Source organism: Rhinolophus sinicus, chromosome 7, assembly GCF_057876585.1.
Source record: "Rhinolophus sinicus isolate RSI-liver-muscle chromosome 7, RSI-T2T, whole genome shotgun sequence".
Classification (NCBI taxonomy): Eukaryota; Metazoa; Chordata; class Mammalia; order Chiroptera; family Rhinolophidae; genus Rhinolophus; species Rhinolophus sinicus.
The window spans coordinates 13,167,557-13,182,355 of record NC_142507.1 but is presented as its reverse complement, the minus strand read 5'-3'; the positions used below and the strand labels follow the sequence as shown (position 1 = coordinate 13,182,355).

The 14,799-nt window shown below is 34.0% G+C and overlaps 1 protein-coding gene across 9 annotated transcripts in view; it reads left to right on the top strand.

Moving 5' to 3' along the window:
- SGK3 (serum/glucocorticoid regulated kinase family member 3) overlaps positions 1 to 14,799 on the top strand; it is a 103,184-nt gene that overhangs the window by 63,073 nt on the left and 25,312 nt on the right. For 8 of the 9 annotated variants that reach the window (XM_019726410.3, XM_088799395.1, XM_088799401.1 and 5 more), the window contains 4 exons: positions 261 to 344; positions 3,090 to 3,162; positions 7,076 to 7,151; positions 12,562 to 12,649. In XM_019726410.3, the coding sequence (XP_019581969.1) occupies positions 261 to 344; positions 3,090 to 3,162; positions 7,076 to 7,151; positions 12,562 to 12,649 (321 nt within the window). Of the gene's footprint in view, positions 1 to 260; positions 345 to 1,540; positions 1,700 to 3,089; positions 3,163 to 7,075; positions 7,152 to 12,561; positions 12,650 to 14,799 lie in introns of those variants that run through there. The other variant, XM_088799400.1, reaches the window with a different exon arrangement.

The window sequence follows — 14,799 nt, the reverse complement described above, 5'->3', positions numbered from 1 at the left end:
AATACACATGTGTTCACTGTCACTCTTTGAAAATTACAGAAATATTTCATAACATTTTAAAAATAACCACCTTTCAACAAGATGAAATAAGTGTTTCAGTTGGTAATACTTGAAATTAGTCATATAATTTCAAGTATTATCATATAAACGTTAGTGTCTAATACCAGTTTCGTGAGTATGAAAACAGATTATTTAAATAGCTAATGCCTTTTTTTGCAATCAAATTTTATTGTGTTATTTTTATTTCTTGTTTTTCATAGGTTTATAAAGTTCTGGTCTCAGTGGGCAGGAGTGAGTGGTTTGTCTTCAGGAGATATGCAGAGTTTGATAAGCTTTACAATACCGTAAGTAATAGTTGATAGGATTTTTATTTAAAACAAAACACCTGAGAAAACTCAAAACTAAGAGAGAGTTTATTTGAACGATTAAATAATATTCATATCAGACAAGAACAAAAGGGTAAGAGATTCTTCAAGAGCATTCTAACTTTGGAATTCTTACACAAAAGGGTGGAGAGGGAAATGTTGGGAAGTTCCAGAAAAACTGCTCAAGATATGACAACTAGATGAGCAGCTTAAAATGCATTTTAATGTTGTAGAATATTAGAAATCCTGTCTATCTACCTCTCTAATAATTGTTAATCTTCATGTTATTTGTGGTTAAATTGCCCAACCCTTTCTTAACTTTACTGTGTTTTCTTCTGTTACTTAGTTTTTATTTAATGCATATGCAACTGAACTTATAGTTTAGTTTTAAGTTTTATATAGTTTTCAGTATTGCTTAATCAAAGGATATCAAGACAGTCATTTTTGACAGTCTTTTGACTGAAGAGTCGTTTTTGAAACAAAATAATAGCCAGTTAGAGTTTGTACATGAGAATGTCTTCTGTAATACGTAAGTGTTTTGTTTTTGTTTTTTTAAAAAGGGTTCATATTGAAGGCTGGGTGAGGGTTGAATTGCTAGCTCTATTTGAAATTCTTGGATACCATTTTAGTATACATGATTACCATTTTTGGATAATTGTACAAATCTAACTGTGCCTATCAGGATACCTGGGTTATGATACTCAGGTAAAAGTAACTTGATGGTAACATAACACACATACAGAAAGGTAAGATCAGATTTCATTCTGAAATAACTAATAACTGAAAATTGGAGATTTTGTTTTGTGTTTTGCTTAAAAGATTATATAGGTCAGATTTACCTTCTACACTTGTTTCCTTTTGTAGAATTGTTTATAAGAGGGAGGCGTGTAGGGGATGTCATCTAAAAACTGAGCAGGTGGCCATGCATGAGTGAAGAGCTTCCTCGTGATGGTTTCATGATTTAAGTAGCTGGTGGTTAATTAGGTGGAGCACTAATATATGAGTGTCTTTCAACATAGAGGTGAAGTAGGAAAAGTTTGTGTTGGTCATTTCCCCCGCCGTGATCACTTTCATTCTCTTTTCATCGAACACCCCCCCCCCCTTATGCTTTTTGCAGAAAATTTTCCTTAATATGTAGTTGAGTTTTTATTATCCATGTCTCTCATTTTTCCTGTATTTCTCTTCTTTTTTTCATGGTTTTCTTATTTCCCCATTTTCTGTGTCTACCTCTTTCTTTTACTATAACCCCTTCCAGTTCTGCTTCCTGTCGTGACAGGCAAAGAAAAAAACAAGGGAATGGCATCAGTTGCGTTTTTTCAAACCACAGAAGTGAGGTAAACCTGGCCCGGATTTTCCTAAGTCTGAAAATACAAATTCTTTTCTTTTGCTTCTCTTAGAATAAAAGACAAAAAGTCTAATTTTCCATCTGTCCGCATTTTAAGTGTCAGTTTAAGTGTGTTTTTTTAATGACTGTCATTTACATTTGAAAACTTTATTATAAAAATTGTTGAACACTTACAGAAGTAGAGAGACTAGTACAAATACAGAAAATAATATAATGTTCTATCCAGCTTCAACAGTTACATAGCCATTCTTGTTTCATCTCTGGCCCTAGTCAGCCACTGTAATTTTGAAGCAAAGTTCATTCATCATATCATTTCATCTGTCAGTATTTAGTATCATCTCTAAAAAGATAAAGGTCCTTAAAAACACATACACACACACACACACACAATTCCGTTACCACATCTAAAACTAAACTAATGATAATATCTTCATATTAAATAGTCAGTGTTTATGTGACTGGTTGTTAAGCCTGTTAAGTGTCTTTTGATCACTAGGTTTCCCCCTCCACCTCTCTTATCTTTCCTTTACAGTTTTTTTGTTGGAAAAACAGTGTCATTTGTCTATAGACTTTTTCAGTCTGGATTTTGCTGATAGCATGTCCATGGTGTCGAGTGATTAACACACTTTTATTCTTTCTATTTCCTGTCAGTTGGTAGTTAGATATATACTATATAGTTAGATATATAGTTAGAACTATATAGTTAGATATATAGTTTCTCTGTGTGTATGTGGTTTTCTGACCAGAAGCTTATAATAAAAATAAGCATTAACCTGTTTTTATGACTTTACTACCCAAATTTAAATTCTTCAGGGCCAAGTTGATTTTTCTCTGGGGATAAGCAAATCTGATAAATGTATTAGAATAGTATGGGGGGGACCAAAGTAGAGGATCTGAAAACAAAATTCATCAGCTTTCGTAGAAAACAAAACAATTATTAGTCTACTGATAAAGAGAACCCAAAGACCCCCTCTTCCCTTGAGGTAATAAATGGTGGGTAATATGTATTCAGAACTTGAATACCAGATTCTAGTCTAAGCACTTAAATTATTTCCTTTAAGCCTTGCAATAAATCTGTAAGATAAGTGCTAAAATTGTCCCTATTTTACAGGCAAGGAAACTGAGGCACAGAGATGTTAAGTAGCTTATCCAAGGTCACAAAGCTGCTAAGTGTTTTATTGGGACAAAATAGGATGATTCGTCTGGTATTTTATTGGTATAATTTAATATTGTACGTTTGATCATGATATATTTAAAAGCATGTCTTCTGATGGATGTTCCTTGTAAATCAGATTGATTGTATTTTGTTTTTGTGCATGCATTACTAGAAGACTTTTAAAAAATTGAGTTCATATAATGTTATCTTAAAAATTTTTTAGTTAAAGAAACAGTTTCCTGCTATGGCCCTGAAGATTCCTGCCAAGCGAATATTTGGTGATAATTTTGACCCAGGTAAGCAGTAACTTCATAGAGCAGCCATAAGTGATGGTTGAAGATGTAGGTAACATATTGTGTTCAGTGTGCTGTATAGTAGTACAAGACTGTACCTAGCTAACTGATCTCACGTTCTATGAAAAGGATGCCTCAGGAAGGTACTTACTGTGTACAAGGCATTGTTTTAAACACATTGCAAGTTTTTAATTCATTCAATCCTCACAACCCTCTGAGGTGGGTATTATTATCATTATCTCTATTTTATAGATAAGGAAACTGAGGCACAGTTAGGCTAATGAATTTGCCCAGGGTCACATACAGCTAGTAAATGTCAGATTTCAAAGTTAAGTTCAAGCAGGCTTGCTTCGGATACATTTATGCATCATTGAGGATCATTTGGGGTATTTTTCTAACCATAAAGGACATTCATTGTTACATGTTTGTTACATTGAGAAGCACTTATTAAACATATTCTGTGCACAGCACCCTGCAGCCCTCTGAGTGGGACACCAAGCAAATGTTCTGTTGTTCACCCTTGGGGAGCGTAAATTACACAAAGGAATTATTCTCAGGAATCTGGAGCCTATATGGCTGAAACCTCAAGCCTGAAATTTTCACTAGGATCCAAGAAATCAATCCTGGTCATAAATGACTACTTCCAGAGAGACAGAAATCTCCTTATTTAATAGAAAACCTGTCCAAAAAGTCATCTGTTTATGCCACAGGTGAATCCTGACAAGCCAGAGAGACCTCCCTCCCGGCCATACCTCCTCACCTAACTTTGCTTGTAGCCTTGTAACCCATAAAACCTGTGATTCCTTACATGTCTGCTTTCTTAGTCAGGTCGCCCTCTATCAAATAGCTCTCAAATCACTGATCTTGACTGCGGCTTCTCTGTAACCTAACCTTGTACCATTCCTTTCCCTCCCAAACCTTTTCACTGTGCCATGTGGAATTCTGCCCACAATGAACAAACTTCTCTTTATTCTCCATCTTTTTCATATTTCTTTCACGTTCTTGCTTTAATTAAAACTTGGTTCTCCCTCCTCCCCTTCCTCCCCGGTGCCTCTCCCGCCTCTCCCCCCACCCCAGGCTGCTGGAGGATCCCCTGTAGCCCTCTCTTTTACATTTTACTCAGGATTGGCATTGGATGAGACTTCACTTCCCCTGTTATATGTAGAATTTTCATTTGAATTTGTAACTACAGGGCAGCTTCTTTTCTACTACATTCCAGAGCAAAGTAGAGAGTTAGCAGAGCTAAACCACCTCTCCCAAGCCACAAAGCTAATACATGGAGAAATAGACTCATCCAAGTTTGTTTGTTTCTCTCATCCCCTTCCTTCCTCTACTGTCATTAATGACTGGTACCTTAAAACAAAATTCACAAAATTTTATGTGCATTTTATTTTAAAATTACTTGTTTGGAATATTCCAGAAATCTTACCCTATTTCCTAATCTGAAAAGTATGGGTTAAGACTAAAGGATCTCTGTGGTCCCTGCAGGCTCTAAATGTCCTTTGATTGTGAATATAATCGGGTCGCTCTGGCCACCAGTAGCAGTAGTAGGACAAAAACCCAAGGTTTCCTTAAGTCAGAGTTTGATTTTCTTACCCTGTAATTGGAGATTATCTCCCCTTGGATGATTTTTTTTCTAGAAGCAGTGAAATGGCAAAGAAATCTGTGTCGGTCACTTTAATACTTATTCTGGGGACTAAAACTTTATTAGCTAAGCATTAAGTTCTTTCAGATCTCTAATGGAAACCTCTTTTGAATAACAGATACATTCACATAAATTCTTAACTGGAGAGACTTTTAAAAATATGTATCTCCAACTAACTATAATTCTTAAAGCTAATACGTCAGCCTTACAAATTCTTAGAACTTATCCTGTGATGGGCTGGTACATATTTTAGTCTTACCTGTAATTTTTTTCAGGTATTTGCATGTTTAATGTTGATCTAAAATAAACTTGAAATTGCCCCTAAATTCTGACGACTGTGGGCTTTTTTCATTACTGACTTCTTGATCTTCTTATATAGGGCTTTCAAAACTTTGTAAAGTCAGTAATGAAATGGAAAGTCTGGTAGCACTAATCAGTGCAGGGCAGGCTGTAGCTCTCTGAAGAGAGGAAATCACTCTTTTGTCGCAACTGACCACCCAATGTAAAATGTACCTTCAGTAAATATCCACAGAACAGTTTAAAGTTGCCTTCATTTAGTCATTGGATTTGCTTTAAATATCTCAAATACAGTCATTCATTTTCTCCCTCCTATGTTACTTACCAAGTCCAGTTCCTGAAAAATGACTGCCTTTCAAGTACAGTTTTTAATGTAAGCCTCACCTATTCTTGATTGGTGACATAAAGAATTGGAAGAGTTTTGCAAGATACCTTCCTGAAATTTCTTCCAGAAATTCATCGTTGAACAATAAAACAGGATCAAGTGCATCTGGATCTAAGAGAACATATCTAATTTATATTTGTTCTTTTATATCCGTACCTTACATTTAGAAATGGAAATAAACCTGCCTGACTGGAAACAACCCATAATTTTGGTGACAAGCACTGTGCATTAAAACCTTTATTGAGTAGAGATCATTTTACGAAACCAAAACTCACTGTTAAGTTGAATGTTGTTTACAGGTTTTTATCAAGACATTCACCATTCTGAGACACTCTCAAGTCTCCTGTTTATTTAATTTTTAGCGTACACAGATGCTCCTGAACTTACCATGGCGTTACATCCTGATAAACCCATCGTTAATTGAAAATATCTTAAATCAGAAATGCATTTAATACACCTAACCTACTAAACATCATCACTTAGCCTCGCCCACCTGACACATGGTCAGAACACTTACCTTAGCTGACAGTTGGGCAGAATCACCTTGCTGTCACAGCTCAGCACCACAAGAATACCGCATCGCATATCACTAGCCCAGTAAGAGGTCAAAACTCAAAGCATAGTTTCTGCTGAATTCTTACTGCTTTCACACCATTGTCAAGTTGAAAAATCATGAGTCGAACCAATTGTAAGTCAGGGTTCATCTGTAATTTCTTAAGAATTAGGATTTAGGATGGCTTTTGGCCTGACCACAACAAAAATAATAGTAGCCAAAGACTGATGCCTGTCTACCAGGCATTCTACTATAAGCTTACATGCCTTGTCTCATTGAATCCTATATCAGCATTATGAGGTGTAAATAGTGTCACTGTCGCCATGTTACAAGTCAGGATTTAAGATTTAGAAAGGTTCAAGGTCAGCTAGTAAGTAGCAGAGAGGATACTTGAATCAAGTTTTCTAATTCCAAGAAACTCTTGTGCTTACTTAACCTTTATTGCTGAACTGCTATTATCAACAGTGAAAACACTTTGAAGATGCTGGACAATTACTTGTTAGGAAAGTATTCCAGTATATTTTTCAAGGGTTTTTGTTTTGTTTTGTTTTGTTTAGCAGTGGGAATTTTTTTAGAAGCAGGGTTTTGTAATCACTTGTAACCACTCAAGGAACCACTTAATCACCATTCCTTAGTTGCAAGGATTTCCAGTAATGCTTGTTTTTATTACTTTTTTATTAGTGTGATTTTTTTTTCAGTAACCAGTGTCGTAGTGTTAATTTTTACTTGTTACCTGGTAGTACATGAGGACAAAGCAAATGCCTCTCCAAGTTTTGTAGAGAGTCTATTTAGAACGTAATAGGCATTTTTTGGAGAATTTTCTTTTGGGAGATGGGTCATCTGCTTTAATTTTATACTCATTATATTTATAGATTTTAAAATACATGTATTTGTTTTTTATTGTATATCAAGAAACAAATTAAATAGTTTTTTAATCAGAATTCACTATTTTGTACTTATCTCTTATATAACTGTATTGATGATAATTACATAGTTTGATATAAATAATCCTAATAGCTTATGTATTTCTTAACAGATTTTATTAAACAAAGAAGAGCAGGACTGAATGAATTCATTCAGAACTTAGTTAGGCATCCAGAGCTTTACAACCAGTAAGTAATTTTCATTGTGTTCTGAAGAGGCACTGAAACCAAACCTAAGAATATTGAATAATCTACTGATACAGATTTTATACATTCTGTGGAATGTTATTGTGATTTGTAAACTCTTTCTAAAGCATATTCCCCCGGTATTCTTAACTTCTTTTCTAACCATCAATTTAAAGCTGTAGTTATTTTCTTTCATCGTTTTGCGCTTGTATTATTTTTGTAGATTAATCTTAAAAGGAATTTGTATACTACACAGTTAAAATATTTTGCTAATTGTTCGATGTTATATTTATTCATGCATTCAAAAAGCATTTATTAAGTACCTGCTCTGTGCATTGGGCATGTAAAGAGAAATGAGTGTCATCATTCAAGAAAAAAAGGCAGGGAGAGCATTCCAGGCAAAGGGAGCAGTACACGTAACAGAGTCTACAAAAACCGTTCTGGATCCTGAAGTATGACTGGAACACAGAGCAGCTTTCCAGAAAGGAAACGAGGCTTTTGAAGGTGTTGGCAAGGGTCAGACACACGTGCCACACTTCTTGTTCCACCCGGGCGGTGTTCTCTGCTATCGAGAAGGCCTCCAGTCCTTCTCAACATAGCATTCCAAGCAGCCGCTTAACATGAAGGCATTTCCCCAGCCCCATACGTGTCTCCTGCTAATGAGTGTAGACTCCTTCTGTAGACCAGCCGCTCGTGGTGATGGAAAAAGGGTGGGTCTCTTCGAATGGACTAAGTATAGAATAAATGGTGGTGGTGGTGGTGGTGGTGATTTCTCCTGGTATTTTGAACAGTGTTACTCAGAACCTCTAACACTATATATTAAATTCTAAATATTCATTCTGAATCTAGAAGAGTGGTATTCTGAAGATGTTATATTTGGTATTAAAATTCAACTAAAAGCAATTTGATTGTTCTAATTTTAACATTATCCTGTACAACACACAGTTCTTAAGTATGCAACACGGTGGATTTTTACAAACGTTTGCACCCTGTACCTACCATCATTCCATTTAAGATAGAGGACCTTTCTAGAGCACCCCAAAAATAAACAGCCAAGAGTTTTTTTAACTTAATTTTAACTGACATTTTCTTTTTTAATAAAAAATGACATTTCATATTTTCTGGATCTTATCTATTGTTAACAAAACTTTGTTAATTTTCACACTCTTCATTTGAACATCAAACGATTTATAAAACAGTACAGATCTAGGAGAGCAAGAAGAGAAGCCAATTGGCAGGTGTATCTTGATCACCTACTGTGTGCCTGTTGTAACTGTGTTAGGGAAATGGATTTTAAAAGTAGCTTTACTTCGATAAAGTTTATTTTTAAGACGATTAAAATTGATTTTAAAAATCATTAAAAAACTAGAATATGGTATGTTAATATTTCTCTGATCTGTGGATAAAAAAGGATTTTTTAAAGCATAGTGGCAGTGCATAATGTATTACAAAGTACAACTGACAAATTTGACTAATAAAAACATTTGAACCCCAAAAATCACAAGTGAAATTGAAAAACAAAAATATAGAAAATGCTTTCCACGATCAAGGGCAATAGATAAATATGCTTAATGTAGAAAGAGCTCTTGCAGATAATACACACTTAAGACACCAAAAGAAAAATAGACAAAGTACATTCATGATTTACAAAAGGGGGGATACAAATGGCTGATTAATTACCAATGCAACTGAACATTTCCTTATCTGAGAAGTGCAAATGGAAGCAAAAGTACCTCGTTTTAGCTTTCCTGCAGCATAACACATACAGAAAAGAGCCCAGAGCATCACTGTATAGCTTCATGAATGGTGAGAAAGTGAATACATCTGAATTGCCACCTGCAGGCTGAGAAATAGAACATGACTAATACCCCTGAAGCCCCGCGTGTCTCCTTTCAATTAGTCTCTCTCCCTTCCTTCCTTCCCAAAGGTAATTACCCTCCTGATTTTTTTAGCAGCATTTATGAATGTGCCCTATTTTTGAACTCTATGAATGGACTCATACAATACATGTTCTCTGTCTGGCTTATTTTCAACAAAATGAGGGTCATCCATGTTGTTGCATCTAGCTGCAGTTTGTTCATTTCCTTTGCTGTATAATATCCCATTGTATGAGTATAGCACAATTCATCCATTCTACCACGGATGGACATTTGATTTGTTTTCATGTCCTGGCCATAAGGACTAATGTTGTCATCGGCGTATCTTTTGGTGGACATGTGGAAGCGTTTCTGATCTATCCTGGAGTAGAACTTCCGGGTTGTAGGGTATCTATATGGTTCGCCTTAGTAGACAGTGTGAAATAGTTTTCCAAAGTGATTGTACCAATTTACACTTCCACCATCTGTGTACGAGATCACATTGCTCACCTTATCAACACTTAGTATTGTTAGTTGCAATTTTAGCCATTCTGATGAGTGGGTAGCGGTATATTATTGTCACTTTAGTTTGCATTTCACTAATTACTAATGAAATTGAGTACCTTTTTTAAAATACTATTTTTCACTTACCAGATTATCAGAGATGGTAATATAAACTGTAACATTTAATGCTAACCAAGGCTGACAGCAGAGAGTCTTCAGAATGTTCATATACCACTAGGAGTAATAAATTGGTGCAGCCTCTCTGGAAATTAGCTTAAACTGTATTTCAAGCCTGAAAATGGTTTATAATTCAGACCAAATAATTCTATTTTCAAAAATCTGTAGTGAAAACATACAGGCAGTTCTAGTGTTAAGCACAAATATTATAGTAGTGAAGGTGGGTAGTGAAATATCGGTAGTAAAATATACGAGCCATCTCGTATATCCTAAAGTGAAAGAGTGAATCATTGAGTAACATTTGGTGCATCCATATTATACAACATACATCTATCAAAAGTGATCATTTACAGTGTTTTGGACAACATGGCAAAATGCTTAATGATGTAATTTGTAAGTGAAAAACAGTAAAATAAAATATTTTAAGTGTAGCATGATCTTAACTTTGCAGAGAGAAAGACTGAAATAAAATATGCAAAGGTGTTAATAATAGTTGCCTTTGTGGTAAGATTGAAGATCTTCACCTTTAGAAAAAATGTTTTGAGATGCAATTCACGTAACATAAAATACTTCACTTTAAAGTGTACAATTCAGTGGTTTTTTAGTATAGTTATACTGCTGTACAGTCATCATCACTATCTATAACCCCAAGTCTAATCTAACATTAATATCACCCCGAAAAGAAACTGCACTTTCAAATTTCCCCTTTTCTCCAACCCATGGCAGCCACTAATCTACTTTCTGTCTGTGTGGATTTGCCTATTCTGGTAATTTCTTGTTTATCAAAAAACATGAAATCATATAGTATGAGACCTTTTTAATCTTCCTTTGTTCACTTGGCGTAAGGTTTTTGAGGTTTATCCATGTTGTAACATATATCAGTACTTCATGCCTTTTCATGAATGACTAATTGTCCATTGTACGGATAATACCACATTTTGTTTATCCCTTCATCATTTGATGGACATTTGGATTATTTCCACTTTTATAAAGAATGCTGCTATAAACATTTGTGTATGAATTTTTTGTGTGGGCATATGTTATTTCTCTTGGGTATATACCCAGGATGGAGTTGCTGGGTCATATGGTAACTCTACGTTTAACTTTTGAGGAACTGCCACAGTGGCTGCAATATTTTACGTTCCCACCAACCCTTCCCCTTTTTAAAAATTATCGTTCATCTCTCTGAATTTCTTACAATAAATGTATATTATTTGTATTTAATTATTATGAACAATTTGGGAACTCTTGCATTTAGGACAAGATGGATGGACCTTGAGGAGTAAGTGAAAAAACAAAACAAGAAAAAACTCAGAACACTGAACTTGTAGATACAGAGAACAGATTGGTGGTTGCCAGAGGCAGGGGTTGGGGAGTGGGGGAATTGTGTGAAGGTGGTAAAAAAAATAACAAACTTCCAGTTATAAAACAAAGCATGGGGGCTCTAATGTACAACATGGTAACTGTAGTTAATAATTCTGTGTTGTATACTTGGAAGTTCCTGAGAAAGCAGCTCTTAAAGGTTGTCACCACAAGAAAAAAAGTTGCAACTGTATGGTAATGGGTGTTAACTAGACTTATTGTGATGATCATTTTACAATATATACAAATAACGATGCATTATGCTGTACACCTGGAGTGTGTGTGTGTGTGTGTGTGTGTGTGTGTGTGTGTGTGTGTGTGTAGTGTATCGATTATATCTCAAGGAAAAAAAAAACAATTTTTGGGGAGGTACCCCAGATACAGAGATTTATTCATTCCTTGGGAATGTCACTAGTCCACGCAAGGCCCCTCTTTTAGTCCATTTTTTCCTCTTTATCTTTGATCTTCACACCCATTTCTTCATTCCCACTGCTGATATCCACTTTAATGTGTTTGTTATTTGTCTTTGGATGTTTGTTTATCAATTGTTGCTTTGTGTCTGTGAGTGTTTAATATAAATGCGTAAATGGTACTCTGCTGTCGTTCCTTGTTTCTGACTGCTGACAGGTATTTTCTGTGGGCAGTTGCCATGGCTTGCTTCCTTATTTCCCGAGTGGTGGATGCCTGTTTTGCTTCTGATTCACTACTATACAGAATGTTGCAATGAGTATCCTAATTTCCTAATTTCATGTCTTTCACTGAACCTATCCATAAGTTTTTCTATGGTTTATTCCTAGAAATGGAATTCCTGGGCCCAGGGAAATTGCATACACAGTTTCTTTCTTTCTTTCTTTCTTTCTTTCTTTCTTTCTTTCTTTCTTTCTTTCTTTCTTTCTTTCTTTCTTTCTTTCTTTTCTTTCTTTTCTTTCTTTTCTTTCTTTTCTTTCTTTTCCTTTTTTTTTTTTTTTACTCCCTGCATAAGGAATAGAGACAGTGGAAATGTAATGGCTGTATGTGATGTCAGAGGGGTAGTATATTGGGGGAGGGGGTTATCACTTTGCATATACAGTTTCGCCAATATTGCCAGATTGCTTTGTAGAAAAGTTGCCTCATTTTACATTCTCACCAGTAATACATGATGGTGTCTCTTTCCATGTATCCCTACCACCTTTTGATATTATCTGTCTTCCTAATTTATGCCAGTTAATGGGCATAAAGTGGCATCTCATTATTGTTTTAGTTTGTATTTCTCAGATGATTAGTGATGTTCAGCATCATCCTCAGTTTCCTTACCATTTGGGTTTTCTCGTCTATGAATAGCCTGTTTACACCTGTACCCATTTGTCTGTTGGATTCCCTGTTTTTAAAAAACTTATTTGCTTATCCTTATTGGTGGGTTTTGTTTGGCTCTATTAATGTACATGGTACTGTAGTTGTTTTTATTTTCATTTTAAAAGGGAGAAAAGCTGTAGTAATGCTTTCAAAGTCATAATGAAGTTAATTTTTGTTTTTAGTCCAGATGTCAGAGCATTCCTTCAAATGGACAGTCCAAAACATCAGTCAGATCCATCCGAAGATGAGGATGAAAGAAGTACCCAGAAGGTAGTAAGAAGGATTGTATTTTTTTTAACAGAAAAAAATACACCCCAAAGATGGAATTATTGACAATTTAGGACATTTACTTAAAACAAAGTCATTTCATCCATTGTAGATTTTCTACTCTGTAGAACACATAAAAGCAAATGTGTACACCTCTTCCTGATTACCATATCTTATAAAATATATAGAACGAGTACTTTTACAATACAAATTAATACATGTTAATTAAAGAAACTTTTGAAAATAGTAAGAAGGGAAGTATTACCAACCAGACCTAGTAGTTATTAACTTTTAACATTTTAGTGATTTTCTTTCTAATCTTGTCTTAACATATAAGGATTTTTAAATTATCTACTTTAATTATATCGTATATAGTGTTTTATATTCTGCTCTCTTCACTTTGCATCTTATTTTTAGGTTACTGTATGTCTTCATCATCAGTATACTTGAATAGGATATTTTATTTTTAAAATGTGATAAATAAATATAATAAACTTGTGCCTTATGAAGATATTTTCTACGTTTAGAAAATTATGAGTGAAAGGTAAATTATAATAATTTAACTCAAATGATTAGTAATTAGCAATTCAAATTATAATTACAAATTAATATAAATATACCTCTTTAACTCAAAATTGATTATAAGTATTTGTTAAATATGTACATGAAAATCAGAGATGTTGGATTGAAGGACATTTTTATTTTTATAATGTTTTTTAATTTTGTCATGGTTCTGTTTTTGTAATTTAAAAGATAATATAATGAGATGGAATGTTACTGTCCCACAGCTAGTCTTCATTTGAAAATAGACATATCCCTTTTTAGTGACCACCGAAAGTAGTAATGTTTCTCTGATTCTCAGTTAAGAGAACAGATTTAACTTTTTCATCTGTGACATGGTTACTCTTAGGAAAATGTAAAAGGGTGTTTTAATTTTCTATCAGTGTATCTGGGTAAAAGAGAAACAACAAACTGGAAAAACATTTGTAACAAATAAGCCATAACAAAGAATAACATCTCTGTAAAAATCTCATTCAAATGGATTTTTGAAAAGAATGATATTTAAGACCCGAATAGTTAAAAGGAAAGGGACCGGAAGAAATACTCTCAATAAGTAAATATGTGGCAATAGTAAATGAGATTTTTAAAGGAGACATTTTTTTCTCTACAAAATTAAGAAAACTGTAAAATAAATAAAATACTGAAGAACTGAGAAGGTAAAATACAGTGAGCATCCTTGGGCATTACTAGTGTCGTTATAACATTATGCAACTCTTTTGGAAAGCAATTTGGCAATATGTATCAGACATGAAAATATTCATGTCACTTGGGAATTGTTGCAAATGAAATAATCCTTCATATGGAAAAAGAACAAAGATGTTCATTTTAGTATGATTTATAATGTAAAATTAGAATAAAGTTAAATATTCATTAATCAGATAATATTTATCTATATATTGTACATTTTTAAAATATTCTTGAAGATGATGTATTTAAAGTTTTGACATGATGAAATAAGAGTATAAATTTTATACACATATTCACAGTGTGATTACGGTCAGTTTTTAACAGTTACAGAAAGACTATGTAAAATTACTGTTAAATATTTCCAAGATTATCTGTTGGTTATGGATATTTGAAAAAATAATCTTATTCCTAATACTTTTCTTATTTTCCAACTATGAATATATATTTTTAATTGGAAAAGATGAAACCATTCAAAAATATTTTAACTCTTTAGCTGCATTAATTTCAAGTCTTTTCCCAAAATGTGTCAGAAATCCACACAAAAACAGAAAGTTGGTATTTTGACTATTTTATGCATTTAATAATAATAATTTGAAGTGCTTTGTATATAAGTGACATTGTATTTATGTATAAAAATTTCCTATTGTTACTCATTCTTGGCAAACACAAAAATATAAAAAATGTACATCAGCTTTCCTAAACTTCTTTTCTGGAAGTTGCATCCGCAGTCAGTAGATGAAAATATTCATTCAGATATATCTGACTGTCACAGCAAAAGTTAAAGGATAAAATCTATGTAACCATGATTTTCCATGTTTCGCTTGCTAATTGTGTTGAGCGTATGTAGGGTTAGGTCAGTTGTAGATTGTCTTGGCCTTGCTGTAGGAGACAACTGGTTTTGAAAG